The 18,435-nt window shown below is 42.9% G+C and overlaps 2 protein-coding genes across 2 annotated transcripts; one reads left to right on the forward strand and one right to left on the reverse strand.

Annotated features, from left to right (window-relative positions):
* The first annotated feature begins 304 nt into the window (after positions 1-304).
* On the forward strand, positions 305-2,862 carry ttc9 (tetratricopeptide repeat domain 9). The gene is made up of 4 exons (XM_030771820.1): positions 305-326; positions 483-770; positions 1,858-2,040; positions 2,780-2,862. The coding sequence occupies exons 1-4, from the start codon at positions 305-307 to the stop codon at positions 2,860-2,862; spliced, it is 576 nt and encodes a 191-aa protein (XP_030627680.1).
* Positions 2,863-7,679: 4,817 nt separating this feature from the next.
* Positions 7,680-18,165, reverse strand: map3k9 (mitogen-activated protein kinase kinase kinase 9). Its single transcript, XM_030772357.1, has 11 exons — positions 17,757-18,165; positions 15,186-15,599; positions 13,099-13,279; positions 12,067-12,215; positions 11,644-11,819; positions 10,997-11,237; positions 10,730-10,852; positions 10,390-10,537; positions 9,969-10,081; positions 8,390-9,136; positions 7,680-8,095 (listed from the first exon to the last, which is right to left on the reverse strand). Exons 1-11 carry the CDS (start codon positions 18,163-18,165, stop codon positions 7,680-7,682), a joined length of 3,117 nt encoding a protein of 1,038 aa, XP_030628217.1.
* Between the last annotated feature and the right edge of the window lie 270 nt (positions 18,166-18,435).

Genomic DNA, 18,435 nt, shown 5'->3' on the forward strand with positions numbered 1-18,435 from the left:
ATTGTCATCAGGGGCAACAAGCCGTCGAGGACTGCTCTCGGAAAGGCTGACAATAAGACCGCCAATTAGAGGTACACACTCACCTCAAAAATACTTAAGAAAACAATTATGACTCGTGAGTCCACCAGCAAGATGCGCTGACGGAATGCTACGTTGCGGCATTAAAATTGTGGAGAGATGTAGACGCGCGGAGAGTGAGCTCACGGAGCCAGCTGCAGTATAAGAGGCGGGTATATCGCTATACTTGGTCTAAATTTTGGATCAACGACACGTGTAACGGATCACTGTGATTGCAAAGAAGAAGATGAGTCTTGACCAAACTGGATATGACGGGATGTCAAGAACGGACAGTGGGGCGGGCGGTGTCCTTAGCGCCAGTAGCAGTGGTATTACTCGGCAGCCACCTTGTATTCAACCTCCGAGCGGCCGGACCCGAGACGCTAGTTACCAGCAACAGCACCCCCGTCACCATGGAGTCTCACTGGTGAAGCAGCCTCAGCACAATGAACCCGCGGAAGTCGTCAAACGCGCACTCGACTTCAAAACACAAGGCAGTCAATGTTACAAGGATAAGAAATACAGAGAAGCGATTGGGAAATATCACAGAGCTCTGCTAGAGATGAAAGGTCTGTGTCGCGTGTTAGGAGACCCTGACGTGAGCACCAGGTCTTCATCCTCGGAACAGCCAACCATTAGCAAGTCCACTCTAACTGACGAGCAGAAAGGCGCGATGGAGAACGCAGAGCTTGAGTGCTACAATAGTCTCGCAGGTAATAAAAGAATATATTTGTTTTTTTAATTAATGTCTGACCTGTACTGGAAACAAGACAGAACATTAAGATCTGTTTTAGACCTCAGAATTAATGTATTACTTATTGTTCGTTTGTGCTCGCAGTATATCTACAAATATACACGGTACACCAGTGATTTAAACAATACATGATTGTTTTCAAAAGATCCATGAGTTAATTTTATCCTAACCGTTGGGGGGCATATGGAGTGCCAGCACTCCCGAGTGGTTTCAGAAAAGTTCCAGCTAGCTAGCTTTCCTTTATTTCCAGCTAAAATACTAAAGCTGGACGACAGTTTACAATAGCCGTGACAGTTATCAGCAACCAGTATATCTCTGAATTTTCCCTGGATAAACTTTTTCTCTTCAAGCCCCTTGCTTGCTTGACCCCTGCATCACAAGCGCATCAATACATTCACGAACACTGACATTTTAAAGAACTGGGGCCCGTTTTGCCTGTCATTGTGTCTTACGCAATGTCCTTTTCTTATGCATATCGAAGAATTTTGCGTTGCTCTGTCTGTTATATTCAGTTTTGAATACCTCAGTTCTGTGTACGCCCAAGAGGGTACTTTTTTAACGAAATCTACCAAGGTAGGACTGAAGGACGCACTAAGAGACCTACAGGGCAATAACGATAAGATGCGAGAAAATGAGGAATAGCAGCAGCCGTACCATACTCCCTCCTGGCTGAAGCTTCAATGACGGTTCCCGTCAATATCCCTCATACACTCTGTTCATAAAAGATTCCAACGAAAGAAGCCAAATATTGGTTAAAAAAACTACGACCAATTCTCTCATAGCAAACTACCTACTATGCTTGTCTGACTGGATTTTCAGTTTTCAGATTTTCCATCCTCATGGCATCCTGTGAGGAGCTAGTGTGGGAGACAGAAGCCACTATAAAAACAGTCTCATAGTTCAAGCCACTGTATCAAACAAAATGATGTTCACATAAATTAAAACAGTCCACAACTTCACTTTTGCATGTAATTGTTTTCATCATGTTTTCTCCTTCATCTTCTGTGAACACATTTCTGACCTAAATCTACCCAAACCTGCTTTAGCCTGCCTGTTGCAGATGGAGCTGGTGAACTACGAGAGGGTGAAGGAATACTGTCTTAAGGTTTTAAGGAAAGAAGGGGAAAACTTTAAAGCCTTGTATCGCTCTGGTGTGGCCTACTATCATCTAGGAGACTTCCACAAGGCTTTGCACTATCTAAAGGAATCCCACAAACAGCAGCCTTCAGGTTAGTCTCACCCTGCTACCTCCTGTTTTTCTTCTTCCGTTTTGTTGAAATCTGTTATCATCATGGTGTTATATTAGTGTCACTTGTTTATCTCTGGCAGTTACAATGGTTTACCTGTGACATTTATAGACAATTATAATTGTACACACACACATATATATGTGTGTGGGTATACATATATGTGTGTGTGTGTGTGTGTATCTGTGTATAAGGCTCAATTCTTTGTGGTGGGCATGGTGTTATAGTATCATCACTTAATTAAATAGGATAGTTACATGCTGCAATGAAGTCACATTGTGGAATTCAGATACACATCCAAGCCATGTCTGGAGTCTGCAGTCACCAGTTTTAAGACTGTATGGAACTTGTTTTTTAGTTTTTCGTAGTAGTATCTCTGACTTCTCAACATGTCTACATGAACTGCTTGCAAGTAGCCCTCAGTGTGGCAGTATTGATGTGTTTATTGATCTCAGACAGCTAGAGCTGGACCCTCTGGGAATAACTGAGACACTCTTTTCTAATAAGATGACAGGACACTTTGGGATATATTTATTGTTCATGGCCTGTAGCAATAGTTTAGTGTTCTGTAATCATTGTGATTGTGAAGAAGTTTAAAAAAAATGCAATCCAAAGGAAAGGAAACATTTTTTCCACAAAATGGTCATTTTCAGTGCTTTATATGTTTCCTATGCTGGTTTGACCTCAGGTAAAGCAGGTCTTTCCTGTCTTTGTGCAACAGATACAAACGTCATCCGCTACATCCAGCTAACAGAGATGAAGATTCGCCGGAATGCCCAGAAGGAACTGAAAGAAGCCCCATAAACTTTTTTTTGGAGAACTTTCTACCTTTTCAGCTCTAATGTGTATCTTAAATCTGCACTTGTAAAGACTTGTTTTTGCCTTGCACTGTCAGCGTGTTCCTACCACTCTCCTGTGTGTGATCTGTTCTGTGTGTTGTGTAATGGTTCTGTATACAACAGTTTTTGTACAGGCTTTGAAGCTGTCATCTTTTTCACAGATGTCACCCGGCGAGTGCGCAAAAATGTCAGAGCTCCTCAATATGGTCTGAGGTGGTAGCGTAAAGAGTGCCAATACAAATCATTAGTCAAGTCCAGAAACACTTTTTTTCTGCAAGGAAGAGAGAGAGAGAGAGAAGAGCTGACAGTACTTATGAATGAGGATACATGCATCTGGGAATTTACTGGAAATTAACACCTCATCACACACACACACACACACACTCTCTCTCTCACGCTCTCTTTTTTTTTCTCTCTCTCTCTCTCTCTCTCTCACACACACACACACACACAGGACGTTGATGTCTTTGAACATGTGAGTCAGAAGCATAGATGGGACAGCAGGCCCTCTCTGTTACTAGTCGGAGTCAGAGTGTAATGTTGTATGTGTAATGTATTGTTACACAACGGGAAAAAAAAATTTTGTTGCAGATAACACATAGAAAAGCACTGCTGTGGAGAAACACAATTACCATCAATGCCTTTAAAAGCACATATGCTACAATTTCAGATATACTTTTAGTTAGGGGCCAAATAGCCATTTTCAGCCATATCACTGTGTTTGAGGAAAAGCATTCTTTCGGAATGCATAAAACTTTGTCATATCTCTCTCTGCTTTTTTCTATCCTGGCTAAAAGCACACTTTTTAACTGTATGGAAGCACAGCAAACTGTGGTGACTGTATGCTAAGCTTGGTCCTAAATTTCTTGCAAGGCAGCAAAGCGGCTAACAAACGGATTTTGACTGTCTCACTGAGTGTACAATAAAGAATATGTTACTTGTTATTGCATTAGAATGCGTTCCATTGTTTTTGTAGTTATTCGGTGGATATTGTGAAACACATAGTACTTTGGATTGCACGGTGAATGGGAGAATGTACGCCCTGCATAAGAGCTCCAAGTCCAGTCTAAACAGACCTAATTCTTTCTTTTGCGAAAGGATGGAATCTGATCCAGATATCTTAACCAAATGTAATCTTATCCAGACAGCTGGGTAGTGATCTTGCTGGTCCAGAACAGGAGCAAAGCATTTACCCAAGGGTCACAGTCAAACACTCCAGAATGATTCTAGAATCAAAGCCAAAGATTTGATAACTAGACGATCAGTAGCGAAACTCTGTATCAAGAATGACTTTTTCTCTACACATGAGTGCTTGAGTTGTGTTTCATATGAGCACAGTGTAATGTGAAAGAAATATTACAGGAGAATTACAGTTTGCTCTTGTTGGATTCCAGTTTGGTTCCAAGTTGATTCTAAATTTCTAAATACATTCTTAATTGGTACCTTTGTCCATCTAAAAGTGATAAAAAAAAATGCTTTTAAAACAACAGAGAAATGTATTTTGAAATGTTATATCTCTTCTCTGTGTCAGTTGCTATGGTGAGGCTCCATGGTGATATGCCATGGATACCAGATCGGTCAGTGGTTCAGGTGAGCTCATGTTAGCCAGACAAAGCACAGAAGCTGCAGTACAAAGGCATATCAGAGGAAAATACTCAGAATCCCCAATACAACTTCAATCTGACTGCATGTGGACCTTGTTGCTGAGGGTCAGGAGAGAGAGAGTCGTGCCTGTATTGCAAAATCTGCTAACAGTTCCCACAACTGCATTAGATTAAGATGAACATAGTGGTGTACCCTGAATAGAAATAAATGATCAGAGTAACTGCCTTGATTAACGTAAATAAGGATACCTGCGTCCCATAACTACAATATAATTAGAGTAATAAATAGAGTAATGAACTAGTTATAATAATACAAAATAAGTCGGTCTGTCTAATAAATACTGATGAATTGATCTTAATGGTTTTCTGAGCACGAGCTGGAGATTGCTGAGACATGAGTGCATTCACACTGGTAGAATCAGATCACAGAGTTTTTAAATATCTTCACCAAAGGCAGTAAACATTTATAGCTTTCAGAATGTCGTCATCATAACAAATGTTTTACAGTTTTTCTCCTGTAGTTTCATGCAAACTGAAAACTTCGGACAAAGTCAAGAGAAAAAAGAACATGGTACATGGATTTCTGGGGGGGGGGGGTTGAGGCCTTTTACTGGAATTTTTTTTTTATTTTACAAGTCTGTGTGCTCCAGGGTCATACATCAGCTGACTGAAATCCCAAAATACCACTGGTGCCATGATGGTGGTTTCACAAAAACACTGATTTAAGCACTCAAATCAGATCCCCATCTTTTGTTCACCATGTCAGTGATGGTGGCCGTCAGTCATCAAACGTAGGTGCTCTGTGTGACAGAACAGAGGTGTGTTTGGGCTCTTAGCAATCAAACAGACAGTATTTACATCCTCCACAGGTGCCTCTTCAAAGGGAATGACAGAATTGCACTGACAGCTAGCCTCAGCTGAAAGAATTCCCTTTGAGTGAGTGTCAGCTAAAAACACACACACCCACACACACACACACACACACAACCCAGAGGTCTGTCATTTGGTGCGAGGGCTGTTTTGTCTACAGAGTGTTTTCTACTGACAGAGAGATGCATAAACACAAGCAATGAAAACAAGCAAGGTGTGCTCCTACCCAGATCATCTTACAGCATAGCTAAAATGCTCTGACATTAACCATATAAGGTTGATGCAATAATCTTCATACAATTATTCTGTGATATGGAACATCCTACATTCATATTATTAAGCTTGGAAACATCCAGAATGAGAGTTAGCTGTTGATGTGTGAATGTTCACTTGGCGGGTCTATTTTGGGGTACTGACTAAACCAGTGCCAGTCATAAAAACAAAGGTTATAAACAATTTGTACAAAACTGAATCATTGTAAAACATAATACCATTAGTCATATGAGCAACAAGAAATATTAAAAAGCAAGGCAGAAACAAGAAATATAAAAATAATTTACCAATTTGAATAAATAAATAAATAAATAAATAAATAAATAAATAGATAAATAAATAAATACTTGGATCTTAAGCAAACATTTTGTATCTCTTACTCTTTCTGATGCACACACACACACACACACACACACACACGCACGCATGCACACACACACAGGCACACACACACAGACACACACACACACAAACAGTTATATAAACAGAATATGCTAAATTAAAAAATAAAACACTTAGACCATTCTGTCCAAGAGTTAACCCATGTGACAAAAACCCACATGAAATCCAATAATGAATACTGCTCTGAGAATCAATGAGAGTCACTGTGAGACTGACAGAGTAGGAAGAACTGTGATCATACAGAAGGCTTACTCAACAATTAGGTGCTACACATTATTCACTTAGGGACATTCTGGTAAAATTAGTGTATTCTTGGTTGCTGTCATTCACAGTTTCGTTTGGAAAGCAATAAAATCCTCTCGATTCAGATTACTGCCTTGTGCATTGGTGAAGTGAGGAGAAAGTCAAGTCATACAATCACAGCTGTCTCAGTAAGTACAGAATTGGGAAAATCATTCACATTTTTGTGATGTGATACACTGCCAAAATCATGCACAAGTGTATCGTGTATCGTGTCTCGTGTATCACAAAGACCAGCACAATATATCACAATACAAAAATGTGATGGTGTGCTACAATTGCTGTTCTTAATAATAAAAACACCATGATATCAAATATCATGGACTTTTGAAAATTATCTTACAGGAAAACAGCTGCACAAAAGCATGTTAAAAGATTCAATTATAACAGACTGAACACGATTAAATATCAGAGAAGCAGTGAGATCGAAGATACTGTGACATGAACAGTGCTCAAGATGTGAGCAGCCAATCAAATGTGTGAGACATTCATTTGAGCGTTAGAAATACACCAATCAGAGTGAAAGACCATTTAGCTGAGAGGCAGTGCACATTATAAACACCATAGCAACCCCATAGCAAAAAAAAAAAAAAAAAAAAAAGCTATTATGGATAAAAACTGTAAGAAATCAAGATTTACATTCATGAGGCTGATATAAAAAAATGACCCTTTTTCCAAAAAAATGTACAATCTTGACGATAGTATTAAAAATCAAAATTGACATGACAATGTCACCCTGTTAAAGCAACACCCCATGGTAGCTCTACAGTGTTCCAATAGTGCTAAGCCCTATAAGCAGGATTCTGGTAACCTATAAAAAAAACCCACTGTGCAGTCATGTACTACTAACCAATATACAGATACTCAATACAATGCAACAGATGTGCCGAAAGGAAAAGAAGACTTAACGAGTCAAAAAAGAGTATGTATTCCAGAATATACAGACAGCAACAATGCAATTGATTCTTCATAAATGATTTCAGAACATCTGGAGACAAAGCACTTCATGACTGGATCCCCCTTCACTGTTTTCAAGCACAATAGAGAGAGCTTATACTTGTGGTGCATAGGGTTTTCTTTTTACAGGCTATTTAATAGTTAGGACAAAACACAGGTTTTTAGGTGCTGTAGGTAAAGACCTCAGAGGTATAAAGCACTGGGCTCAGTTACTATCAGAGCGTCGTTTCAATCCTGTGGCGTCCGAAATTCAAACACAAACCCTGTCTGAACACAGCATCAGTTAAGTTAAAATAAGAAGCCCGTTTAACTGCAACGGCGGGCTTTTCTGGAGATTTGAAGATGCCTTTTTAGTGTGTTGTAGTTCTGTGGGGAATTAAGACCAGAAACCTGGCCGCACTCTGTACGGGGAGCTTTTGGGTAGAGTGGGCTCAGGTCTGCAGAGCGGGCGTGTTCCATCCATACACTGGCCCTCATCTTGCTGGTCCAGAAGGCTGCCAGTCTTCCAGGGAGAGCATGGGGTTGGTAGCTCCATTGGGGTTGGCAACACTGCAACTCCACCACTAAACTCCACAGTGGGTGGGGTTTCAGTACTGGACGTGTGAGCAGGGGAGTCACCCCAGGGTGCTTCACAGCGAGCACGTGGTGAGGGGCGGGGCCTCGCCATGAAATCTAGAGTTTTAGGTCGTTCCAGTTGACATCGGCGGCGTGGGGTGGGAGGAAAAACCACGTTCGGATCCGGCAAACGAGGCACCTCACCAGTATCTTCTTTCAGGCCCCATGGACTAACAACTGTGAGTGTCAAACACAAGAAGAAAAGGTTCAATGGACTGTGACTAGAAGGTTTAGAAGTTTTTTTTACGAAGAAAAGATTAGTGAACATTATTTTTAAATCTAGGTTTTTGCATGCAAAAAGTTGGCAAAAGCATTCAATGTAGTAAACACACTTTCAAATGCATAGATTGAAGTATTTTTGTTGTACCTATTTATACCATTGCCATTAACACTACATAAGAGACTCAGAGAAGATCCAGTATGTAAAGCATCTATGAACAGATCTAAAAACACATAGGCATCCACTCTGACCTGAGTTGTCTTGTGTGGCTTTAGCAGGTGTAACTGGATGGGTGTGGTTTGGAACACCACCCCTCTTGATGGCCCCATCGGATGGCGTACGGTGGAGGCTACGGGTTGAGCTAGAGGCAGAAGGTATATGTGTGGGTGTGAGCGATTGACGCGGATTCCTCTTAAAACTCTCCAAGTGGGTGTTGACCAATGGATTGGGAGGCAGGGGTGGAGGTGGGGTCTGCGGAGGAGGCGGTGCTGGGGGTGGAGCTTTGGGCGGGGAGGGGGGTCGGTACACTAGCAGCTCCTCGCTGTCCGAACGCAGGAGCGAACGTGTGGAGTTGCAGTCAGAGACAGAGGAGAGGGAGAGCAGCGTGAGTGAGGGGGGCAGAGGAGGTGGTCGCAGCGGGCTCTCTCGTTTGAACAGCTTTCGTGTGGGGGGGCTTGTGTTGTGCCGGTGGCCCCCGGCACGGTGAAAAAGCGTATCCCAGCGTGTGCGTGTGCTCTCCTCCGGTTGGCTTAGCTCCAGGAGGTTCAGACCCAACCCCACAGCTGCCAGCAACGCACCGCAGCCCAGTAACACCAGTTCAGACCTCCGACCCCCACTGGGACTTCGCCGGGATGAGAAATTCGGTGAGGCATCTGGGGTCTGGCTATCCACTCCTCCGTAACCATCGGCAACAGGGCCCTCCCGGTGAAAAGGGATGCAGAGGTAGGATTGGCTGGGAGAGTTACCCGGCTCTGCCTGACAGCAGCAATCTTCATTCTCTGCAGTGATTGGTGGAGACAGGGAACAGGAGAGAGAGAGAGAAAGAGAGAGAGGGAGATAGAGAGGGACAGAGAGATAGAGATAGAGAGATATGAACAGGAAAAGAGAGAGACAGAGAGAGGGAAATTTCACTGTATTTCATCATCCCCCACTGACCATTCTGTGATTGGTGGGATATTTTGGGACAGCAAGTTTTTTTTTTTTGCCATCCTTTGTTCAGCTTTTTAGAGCTCTGCATACAGCATACAAACCCTATCAGACTGTAAGACTGCACCTAGAAGCATTTTGTACAATTTTCCTGCTAAAAAATAACATAATAGCACAATTGAAACATAAAAGATTTTAACGACTGAATGACAATCAAATATCTTAGTCTATTTGCTCTGCCTCCTGATATCATACTATATTTTTAAGGTGAATTTGAACATTCTTGTTCCATCACAAAAATAACTGACAAGTTCATATGTTTTTACCCTTTACAACTCAACTCAAATCTCAGCAAGATTGTAGAGACAGAAACATTGTACTGGCAAATACGTTTTTTTACTTTTTTTCTGCCTGCACGTTGGCAACTACACTCCAGGAGTGTGCAGGAAAGCAAAGACTGATTATTTAGTAAAATATGTCCTATTTATGTGTGAGCATGCAATCTTTGAAGCATGCAAAGTCATGGTTACGTCATGAGCCGTAAACGAACACACACAGAATTGAGGCCAAGGCTGTTGCCAATCTGACGGTATCCAACTGGACATCATTTTGATGAGCGACTGAAATCTGAAGGCAGTCTAGAGCCAGCCTGTGGGTTTGACCGCAGTCTGACGGTCTGATTACCTGTCTCTGCCAGGCTGGGAACACCTGGAACTGCAGGGCTGTGTCTGGGTGACCTTCGCAGATTTGGAGCACTGCATGAACGCTGCCTATTCCCCTCTTTCGGAGGCCTTAACCTGTGAGCAGGGAAGCACAGGGCACATGACAAGGATGATGCAGGGAAAGATGGACAGAGAGAGAGAGAGAGAGAGAGAGAGAGAGAGAAAGGAATGAGGTATAAGTAAACATTTTATGTAATAAAATAATGGCATAAGAGGTTTTTTCTTAGCTTTAATAAATATGAAGTAGCTTTATAATATCAAAAGAATCATAGGAACAAGTTCCTACAAAATTTGGTTATACTTTGCTGAATGTTGCTGCTGAGTGGATTTGATTTATTCGATCATATTTGTTCTAACGATATTTTGTCCTCCAACCCTCTTACGTTTCATCGGCACTGTGCTCCCGGAGTGGCCCCGTGCCACGGATACGTCGGTTTTTACGAGAACTCTTCCTCTCTTCTTTTTCCTCCTCTTCATCATGTTGAAAAGCTGCATTACGACCCCACGCTTGAGCCCCAGCTCCAGGAGTCACTGAATACCAACAGTGGAAAAAAACCACAACGGAAACAATGCTTTCAGTCATGAGAAATCATCATCTGTAGATTTATTCATGCACAGGTTTATATGTTAATGTATGACCTGAAGACTGACTTTGTATTATGTACACGCATATGCACACATACACACACACACACACACACACACACACAAACACAAACCTACACTGGATAGCTCGGAGACGTGGTAGGATGGGTGGGCTGGTGGGGGGGCTGAAGCTGCTGCCTAGTAGACTTCGCCGGCGGTCCAGAGATGGAGACGCCTGCACCGTAATTTTATGCTGGAAATCTGGGACATGGCACACATAGACACACGGAACACTTTTAGAACACTTTCAATCGACTAAACGTCTCGTAAAGGGCAGGATCAAAAGGCCAAGAGCGGCCCTTAAAAAACACAATTACACACACACGCGCGCGTGCACGTACGCACCAGAAGGCAGGCTGATGCGGTTGCCGTCACGTAATTTAAGTCGGCTGCGGCGGAATTTTCCCTGGCGACTTTCCACACGTGGTTTCTCTCGATACAGCTGGTGAATGATGACATTGAGCTCACGTTCCAGGATGTGGATCTCCCTCTCGGCCAGCTCCTGCTCACGCCTCCTTAGCGCCTCCTCCTGGCACTTTTGCTGCAGTGCTGCCTTGCTCAGCTCCTCTTCCCATGAACGTAGCTCCTAAAGCAGAGGGCGGAAAAGCGTGAAACTAACTCAAATCTAACCCTCTGGGAGCAAACCAGACCATACAGTCAGAACTGGGTGAAACGCAGGTAATTATTGACTGAAAAACCAATATTATTGTTAGGTTTGGGAGAAAATTGACCTTTGAAAGACAGCATTACAACTGTGGTGTGTGCTGAAATCCAAGCCTGGATCAAGTAAGATTGGTCAACAAAGGTGAATCTATAAAACGCAGTACCAGAGACACTTGGTTTTGCACACAGAAGCCATGATCACAAACACTAGATAGTAAGGGACAGTGTAACACCATATGTTGAGGGATGATCTGAAAAAGTGGAGAGACTGAAAAAAGTGTCTTTGGGCTGGAACAGTTTCTGACCGGTTCAACGTACTGACTTCTCACCTTCTCTTTTGCCCTGAGCTGGTCGAACATCTCCTGGATTTCAACTTTCCAGTCATCCTGCAGGGAATGGAAGGACTCCACAGGCATCTCAAAGAAGCCTGACTCTTCGATGGCCGTCAGCTGGTCCAGGATATTGGTGAAGGTGGGGCGGGAATGGGGATCTAAGTTCCAACAGTCTGTCAAACCAATGAAGAAGAAGAAGAAGAAGAAGAAGAAGAAGAAGAAGAAGAAGAAGAAGAAAAAGAAGAAGAAGAAGAAGACGGAGGTGAGGGTCACTGAAAATTGGAAACCTCTCTGGAGTCATATCCAAAATAACTCATTAGTCATTGCTACTCAATCAAGGTACACCCACTGCTTGACCTTGTCCATAGTGACTATCTGACTAATGACAAGTCGTAAATGAGCGCTGTCCTCTTGGCATACCTTCTATAAGGCGAGCGAAAGGCTCTGGGCAGGTCGAGGGGATTGGCAGTGCCAGTTTGTTCATGGCGACTCCATATGCCACGGCCAAACCATCAATACCTCGAAATGGCACCTCGCCTGTCAGCAGCTCCCATAAAAGCACACCATAACTGCAGCAGACACAGAGAGAAAAACAGAGAAAGAGAGAGAGAGACAGAGAGAGAGAGAGAAAAGCAGAGATTTCTGAAAATGAGACCACCCAAGCAGCAGTTACCTCTTACTAAAGTGGTCGTGGATAGGATCCACCAGGTACTGCAGTGTAATGCCACAGAAAAGCCCCATTCTCTCTATCTCTCTCTCTCTCGCACACACACACACACACACACACACACACACACACACACACACACACACACTAACAAGCCAATACTGCGTTTTCAACGCTTGCCCTCTGCTACTCAAGCAGCAGGCACAGATCTGAAAATGCAAAAAAAGAGGATGAAAGATGGGGCACTAATTCCTGGACTGCTCATTTCTCCTGCAGGGCTCTCTCTTCTCTCCCTCACACCATTGCTGAGTAATCTACTTTGGAGAGGAGAAAACCCAAGAGTCAGGCAAAAACAGCTGAGTATCACTTTATAAGCTCTATAAATCACCAGGTAGGAATTTTCCATCTGTGGGGTTCAGATTACACGTGATAGAAACAGCTATGATATGATTTGCTTTCGGACCATGATACAATCGGGAACAATGCGCCTTTATAGAGCTCAAACTGAGGTTCACAACATACGTTTTGGTTAAAGAGATCCAATCAGATCAACGCTGTAAATTCGATCACAAAAAAAGTTGCTATAACATACAACTTTAGGAGGCTTTGTGTGATTATTCACAAACCCCTTCAAACAACACACGTGATATCCACAGCTATAAGAAACAACAGCAGTAAGACACCATCATATGATCATCATCACAATCAGTCTTCTAGTAAAGTAATGAAAAAGACGCCAGAGAACACATGCCCTTCCATTATCCCAACACTGTGTTGCTGCCCACCTCCACACATCGCTGCCCTTGGAAAAGGTGGAGGAGCGGATGACCTCGGGTGCCATCCAGGCGTAGGTGCCTGCCGCGCTCATCTTGGTGGTGCGGTGCCATTCTCGCGCCAAGCCAAAATCTGTGATCTTCAGAGTCTTGTTGCTCAAGTCATCGTTCTCTACCTTCTCCAGAATCAGGACTGGGGCCGGGGTAGGAAGATGAAGGGGGTAAGGAGGCGGGGAGACAGTCGTGTTGTATGCGGTAGATGAAATTTCGGGTGGGTGGTTCAGTTTGGTTTTAAGTAGCAGGTGAGGAGGGATATGGCAAAAAAGTATGTAGGCGATATGTGGGCAGCAGGTTTTTATTGAGCAAAGGGAACAATAATTTTTCGAAATCAGAAAGGAGAGGATCATAAATAAATAAAACAATAAGGGATGTTAAACAAGGAATAAGTCAAAAAGGGAGGATGGATGGATAAAGGTATGGGGCCAAAAAGACAGAGATTGAGAGAGAGAGAGTTAACAAAAAAACGAGTAGCGTATTAAATATGACATAACTGTTTCAATTTGTTTGGATGGACAGCCGAAGCTGCTACAGTTGCTGTTGCAGGAAAGAGTTACAAAGTGTTATGTGATATTTTTCATGTATTAGGGAAACTTCATAAAATTAGAACATTATAAAACCCGTACTAATCAGTGGTCTCTTTTTAAAACTTTACTTCATTTTGTCTCTTGATCAGTCCAGCAAAGTAAACAAAATACCAGAAATACTGAAGTCTTGATGTCCTGTGTGAACGCCTGTTAGAGATTTCTCAAAACCCTCTCACCTGTCTGCTCCTCTGCTCAGTAATTCTAGAAATCTCATGTTCATAATTATTTCACTAGAATTTTTTTAGGCTGATGACATTCTTGGCACAGTTCCTTAACCAAACAGAAGCCACTTAATCTCACTTGGTAGCCCTGTGACTTAGTTTGTCTCCAGTCAAAGTTCTGTTGAATGTCAACAGAGTGAATGGAGTGGAACTGTTCACATCTGTGGTGCTGAAAGTTGACATTTCAAATTAATTGAAATGAAGAAGGGAGGAGAGGTCATCAGAACTGGGCAGATGATTTTTTCATACATATCTAGAGTAGCAGAGAAAGTTTTATTGACTACTGTGTAATTTCTAGTAATATGTTTTCACATTTCCTCGTGATTTTCATGCGGCTAAAAAGCGTTTTAAGGCATGAAATTTAAATGGTTTACTCTGATACGAGAAATACTTTTTAAAATATTTGAATCAATATAAATCATATAGAAGGTAACATCCCATGCCATAAATGAGCTTCACCCACCATGTGCTTGCAAAGGGTCAGGGTGTGGCTGGCACCCTCCCGATACTAGTCATATAAAGGCAGCCAAAGAGATTTAGTCTGCATCAGCCAATAGCATGCAAGCTCCTGAGCTAATCATAGTCAACCTGCCAATAACAAACAGGGGCCTATCCCTGACAGCCAATTGTGGGCCAAAGACTGAACACAAGGGTAAATCCAAAGTAATAGGCTTGGGGTTTAAGGGATCTGACAGGGCAAATGTGCAGCAAAACACAGGATTACCCACTCATACACAAATACAATGCATATACAACTTACATCCCATCATACCTTCATGCAGACCATATATTCATACATTCAACTATCTCCAACAAACACATCAGTGTGCAAAACGTGAATATCCACACTAACACACACAACCTCTACTCCTTTTTCTGAGCCATACAAACACAACAGTCACACACCCTAGAGCTGATTACACTGCACTGTGAGGTTTCACATGCCAAATGTCCTCACTATGAACGGTCAGCAGGGGTGAATCACCATAACAACTACAGTAATATTATTACTACTAAGATTATACTGCAGTTGCTAAGTGTTAGTGCTCAGTCTATGATATTTAATTTAGTTGCCCTTTGACAATATTTTTAATATGATTCAATGGGAATTTAGACCAACTGAAGCATAGTCTCACAGTCTATGGACACAGGGTATTGGTAGGTAATGTTTTGGTGAGATTAAATTATTTATAGTTTAAGAGGGGACCTTGAGCAAACTGAAAACGGGTCTCACCGTTGCTGGACTTGAGGTCTCGGTGAATGATGGGAACAATGGCCTGGCAGTGAAGGTATCTCATAGCCTGAGCGACCTGCACCGCCCAGTCCACCAGCGTGTGCGGAGGGATACGTTTTCCGGCCAGGGCGCGGTTAAGTGGCCCACCGCGGGCGTACTCCATCACTAGACACAGATTGGGTTCGCGAAGGCACACGCCCAGCAGGCCCATGACGTTGGGGTGATGCAGCATGGCGAAGAGCTTGGCCTCCTGACGAACGCTCTCCAAAGTCTGCTCTGCGTCCTCGTCCAGGTCGCGCCGAGCTGCCTTTACCGCCACCTCGTTACCCCTCCACAATGCCCGGTACACCTTCCCAAAACCACCGACCCCGATGATCTCCTCCAGCACCAGCTCTGAGAACTCAATCTCCAACACTGAGGACAGAGAACATGTGAAATACATTTACGCTTCAAACATTATTGTGTGATTTCAGTCAAACATGTCAGTTTGGGTAAAAATGTTTAATGAATGTATGAGTAGGGACGAAATGGCCTTTGTTACACATTTATATTATTACATTACATAGGATATTACTGAGTCTTCCTGACAGGACTTATTATATATTGATTTCCTGTCCTTTTTAAGCAGGGTTCCTGGCCTAGAAAGAAACTAAGGATGATCTGCTTCCTTTTGCCATGAATTGCATAGACTTTGTTAAAGGCTGATGAAAAAGATATGAAGTAGGTGTATATATTATCAGTTACTGCACATTGCGGGGATGCTGTAACCTAGAAAGGGGTGTGAGATTAAGATACAATAGCAATAGCATAATTCCGACGGTTAAAATGGAATAGGTTTTCAGTGAAAGTTAGACACTGCTGAAAGAGCCAAATATAGTAACACAGGAGAACAAAAGAGAGAACAAACCCGTTCTCACAGAGGTGGATGAGATGGTAAAAATGAGTGAAAATAGAAAACATTCAGGAAGGAGGGGCAATAGTAAGTCTCTGTCGATGAAAAAAGGGGTTATAGTGATTTGAAAAGAACCAACACAGACAACGACTACAAGACAGAAATGTGAGAAAAAAATGCATCACAACGTCTCGACTTAAGTGTGTAAAAGACACTGTGAGTTGCAGGATAATCAAAAGGGACACAATGTCTCCCAAACAGAACCCAGAAGGAGAATTCAGTCTTATTTTCTCTCCATTCTGGAGCTGGTTTTCTCCCACTGTTTCGTGTACCATTCACAATAGCAACCCTCCCCACTGGTCACTAGTCCAGATGAAAGACTTTAGTACTCGAGCATTATGGGGCACCATAGGAAATGTGTTTGAAATGCTGGATACATCAGGCCAACAGAGCTGCAATACTGACACAGAGGTGGTGGGATTCACAGGGTCTGAACATGGTGTATTACAATGTGTCTACGGGTACCCAGGCTCTGATTAATATTTCAGCTCAGGGGCTCCTGTGTGTGTAAAAGTAGGCCAGCAGTCGCCAAGAAAATGCACCTCTACCAGCAACACAGAGACACGAAACCATAATCAACCCCAAACAACAAATTTAGCCCCATTCTAAGAGAAAGGCCTGTAGCTTTCAGCAAATCCTCACGGATGAACAAAGCAAATGAGCCCATGAAAATGTGTGAAATGTGTGATATACTTGTTCTTCCAGCAAACCGCAGGATTTGGTTTAGGTCTGCAAGGTGATGCCTCTGGCCTGATCCAGCTACATAAGACAAAATGATCAGAACCCACACTGATATAGTTCAGTTTAACAAAAGATATGTACTTTAATGTTTGTAAAACTTAATACGTATACAGTAATCTTTTAATAGAAATATTATATTTGATTCAGTTTAGGACATAAATACAAATTGTTGATGCCAGTATGGGGTTCACACGTATTGAATCTCCATCTATATAATCTCTCTAGGTCGGTTCAAAATATATAATTTCCTGATCGTGAAATCAAAAAGTGAAGAGAAATAAAAATGTACAAAGTACTGATAGGGGTTATGCGATTTTGCCTGTCTCATCTTTTGTCCTCAGACTGAAGAGCTTCAGAACGGAGTTTGATAAGGCGTGGGAGACAACAACACATGGTCTATATTTAAACACATACACTAACGTTGTGAATGCGGGCTCAATTCTCTTCAGACAGAGATAGACTATCATAAGAAAATCCACAGCATTTGGTACATAGTGACATACTGAACAATGCATGGACACCAAGCATCTCGAGAACGAAGCCGATCGATTTCTCATTCGCCAACACCCAGTGAAAACATGCCATTTGTATGGACGTGCACGGGATGTTTCCGCGGCTCAGACAGCTATGAAGTCAATGCGGTATCGCAGTCGCAAATTGACAGACAGGTTGTTATAGTGTGTAGCTATTAACCCTAGTGCGTAATACTGTATGTGTTGTGCGATGGCTGAGAGCTGCAAGTGAGCCTGAGTAAATAATGAGAGAGGAAAAAAAACATGCAGAGAATGATAATATGTTATGTTGTTGAAAAGACAGACAAAGCCTCGATAATTAGCCTAACCCTTGGTGTGCTGTAGCAAACGTGGCTAACTACTTACGGTGCAACTGAGGTACCGAATAGTCGGCGTAATCCTCTGAGGTCGAGTCCCGTATCTTTTCTGAGATGTCATTGCCACTGATAACGTAGTTACTCGGGAAGATTCCGACACGGTCCTCTATCTTGCCCGTCCACCAACCCTCGTCCCCAGACACCAAAGAGTCCTTTGACAGGACCTCCACCAAGTCCCCCTTTCGCAGGCTGAGCTCGTCCTCAGCGTTTGCATCATAATCAAAGACAGCTGTCCAGTATCCAGAGACGGGTGGCACTGCCGGGGCAGGAACCGCAGTGCCATTTTCGGGGACGCATGTATCCGGCCAACAGACAGTCTCAGACCCTCTATTCAGTGTTTGCGCCGTGCAGCCGTTACTAGTTAAACTGTTGTCAAAAGGGGATCTGAAGGCATCCATCGAGGCGATCCATAGGGGCGACCTGAATTAGGTTGCCCTCTGCCAGTACTGGCGCACAGTCCCCTGCCGCAGAAAGCTAGCTAGGGCTCGGAGTAGAAGCCCTGGCCGCAAAGCTGCAGCTGCCACTACAAAATAGAGTATAAGCGGCTAATCCTCGAAGCGCCTGCGTTCACAGCGACCCAAACCTGTGGCCGCCCTCATGTTTCAATAGTTCGTTTAGTCCTGAAATAATAACGTAATCTTTATCATTAGTCACGCTACCTGAATATA

The sequence above is a fragment of the Chanos chanos genome, chromosome 4 (assembly GCF_902362185.1).
Source record: "Chanos chanos chromosome 4, fChaCha1.1, whole genome shotgun sequence".
NCBI classification, from domain to species: Eukaryota; Metazoa; Chordata; class Actinopteri; order Gonorynchiformes; family Chanidae; genus Chanos; species Chanos chanos.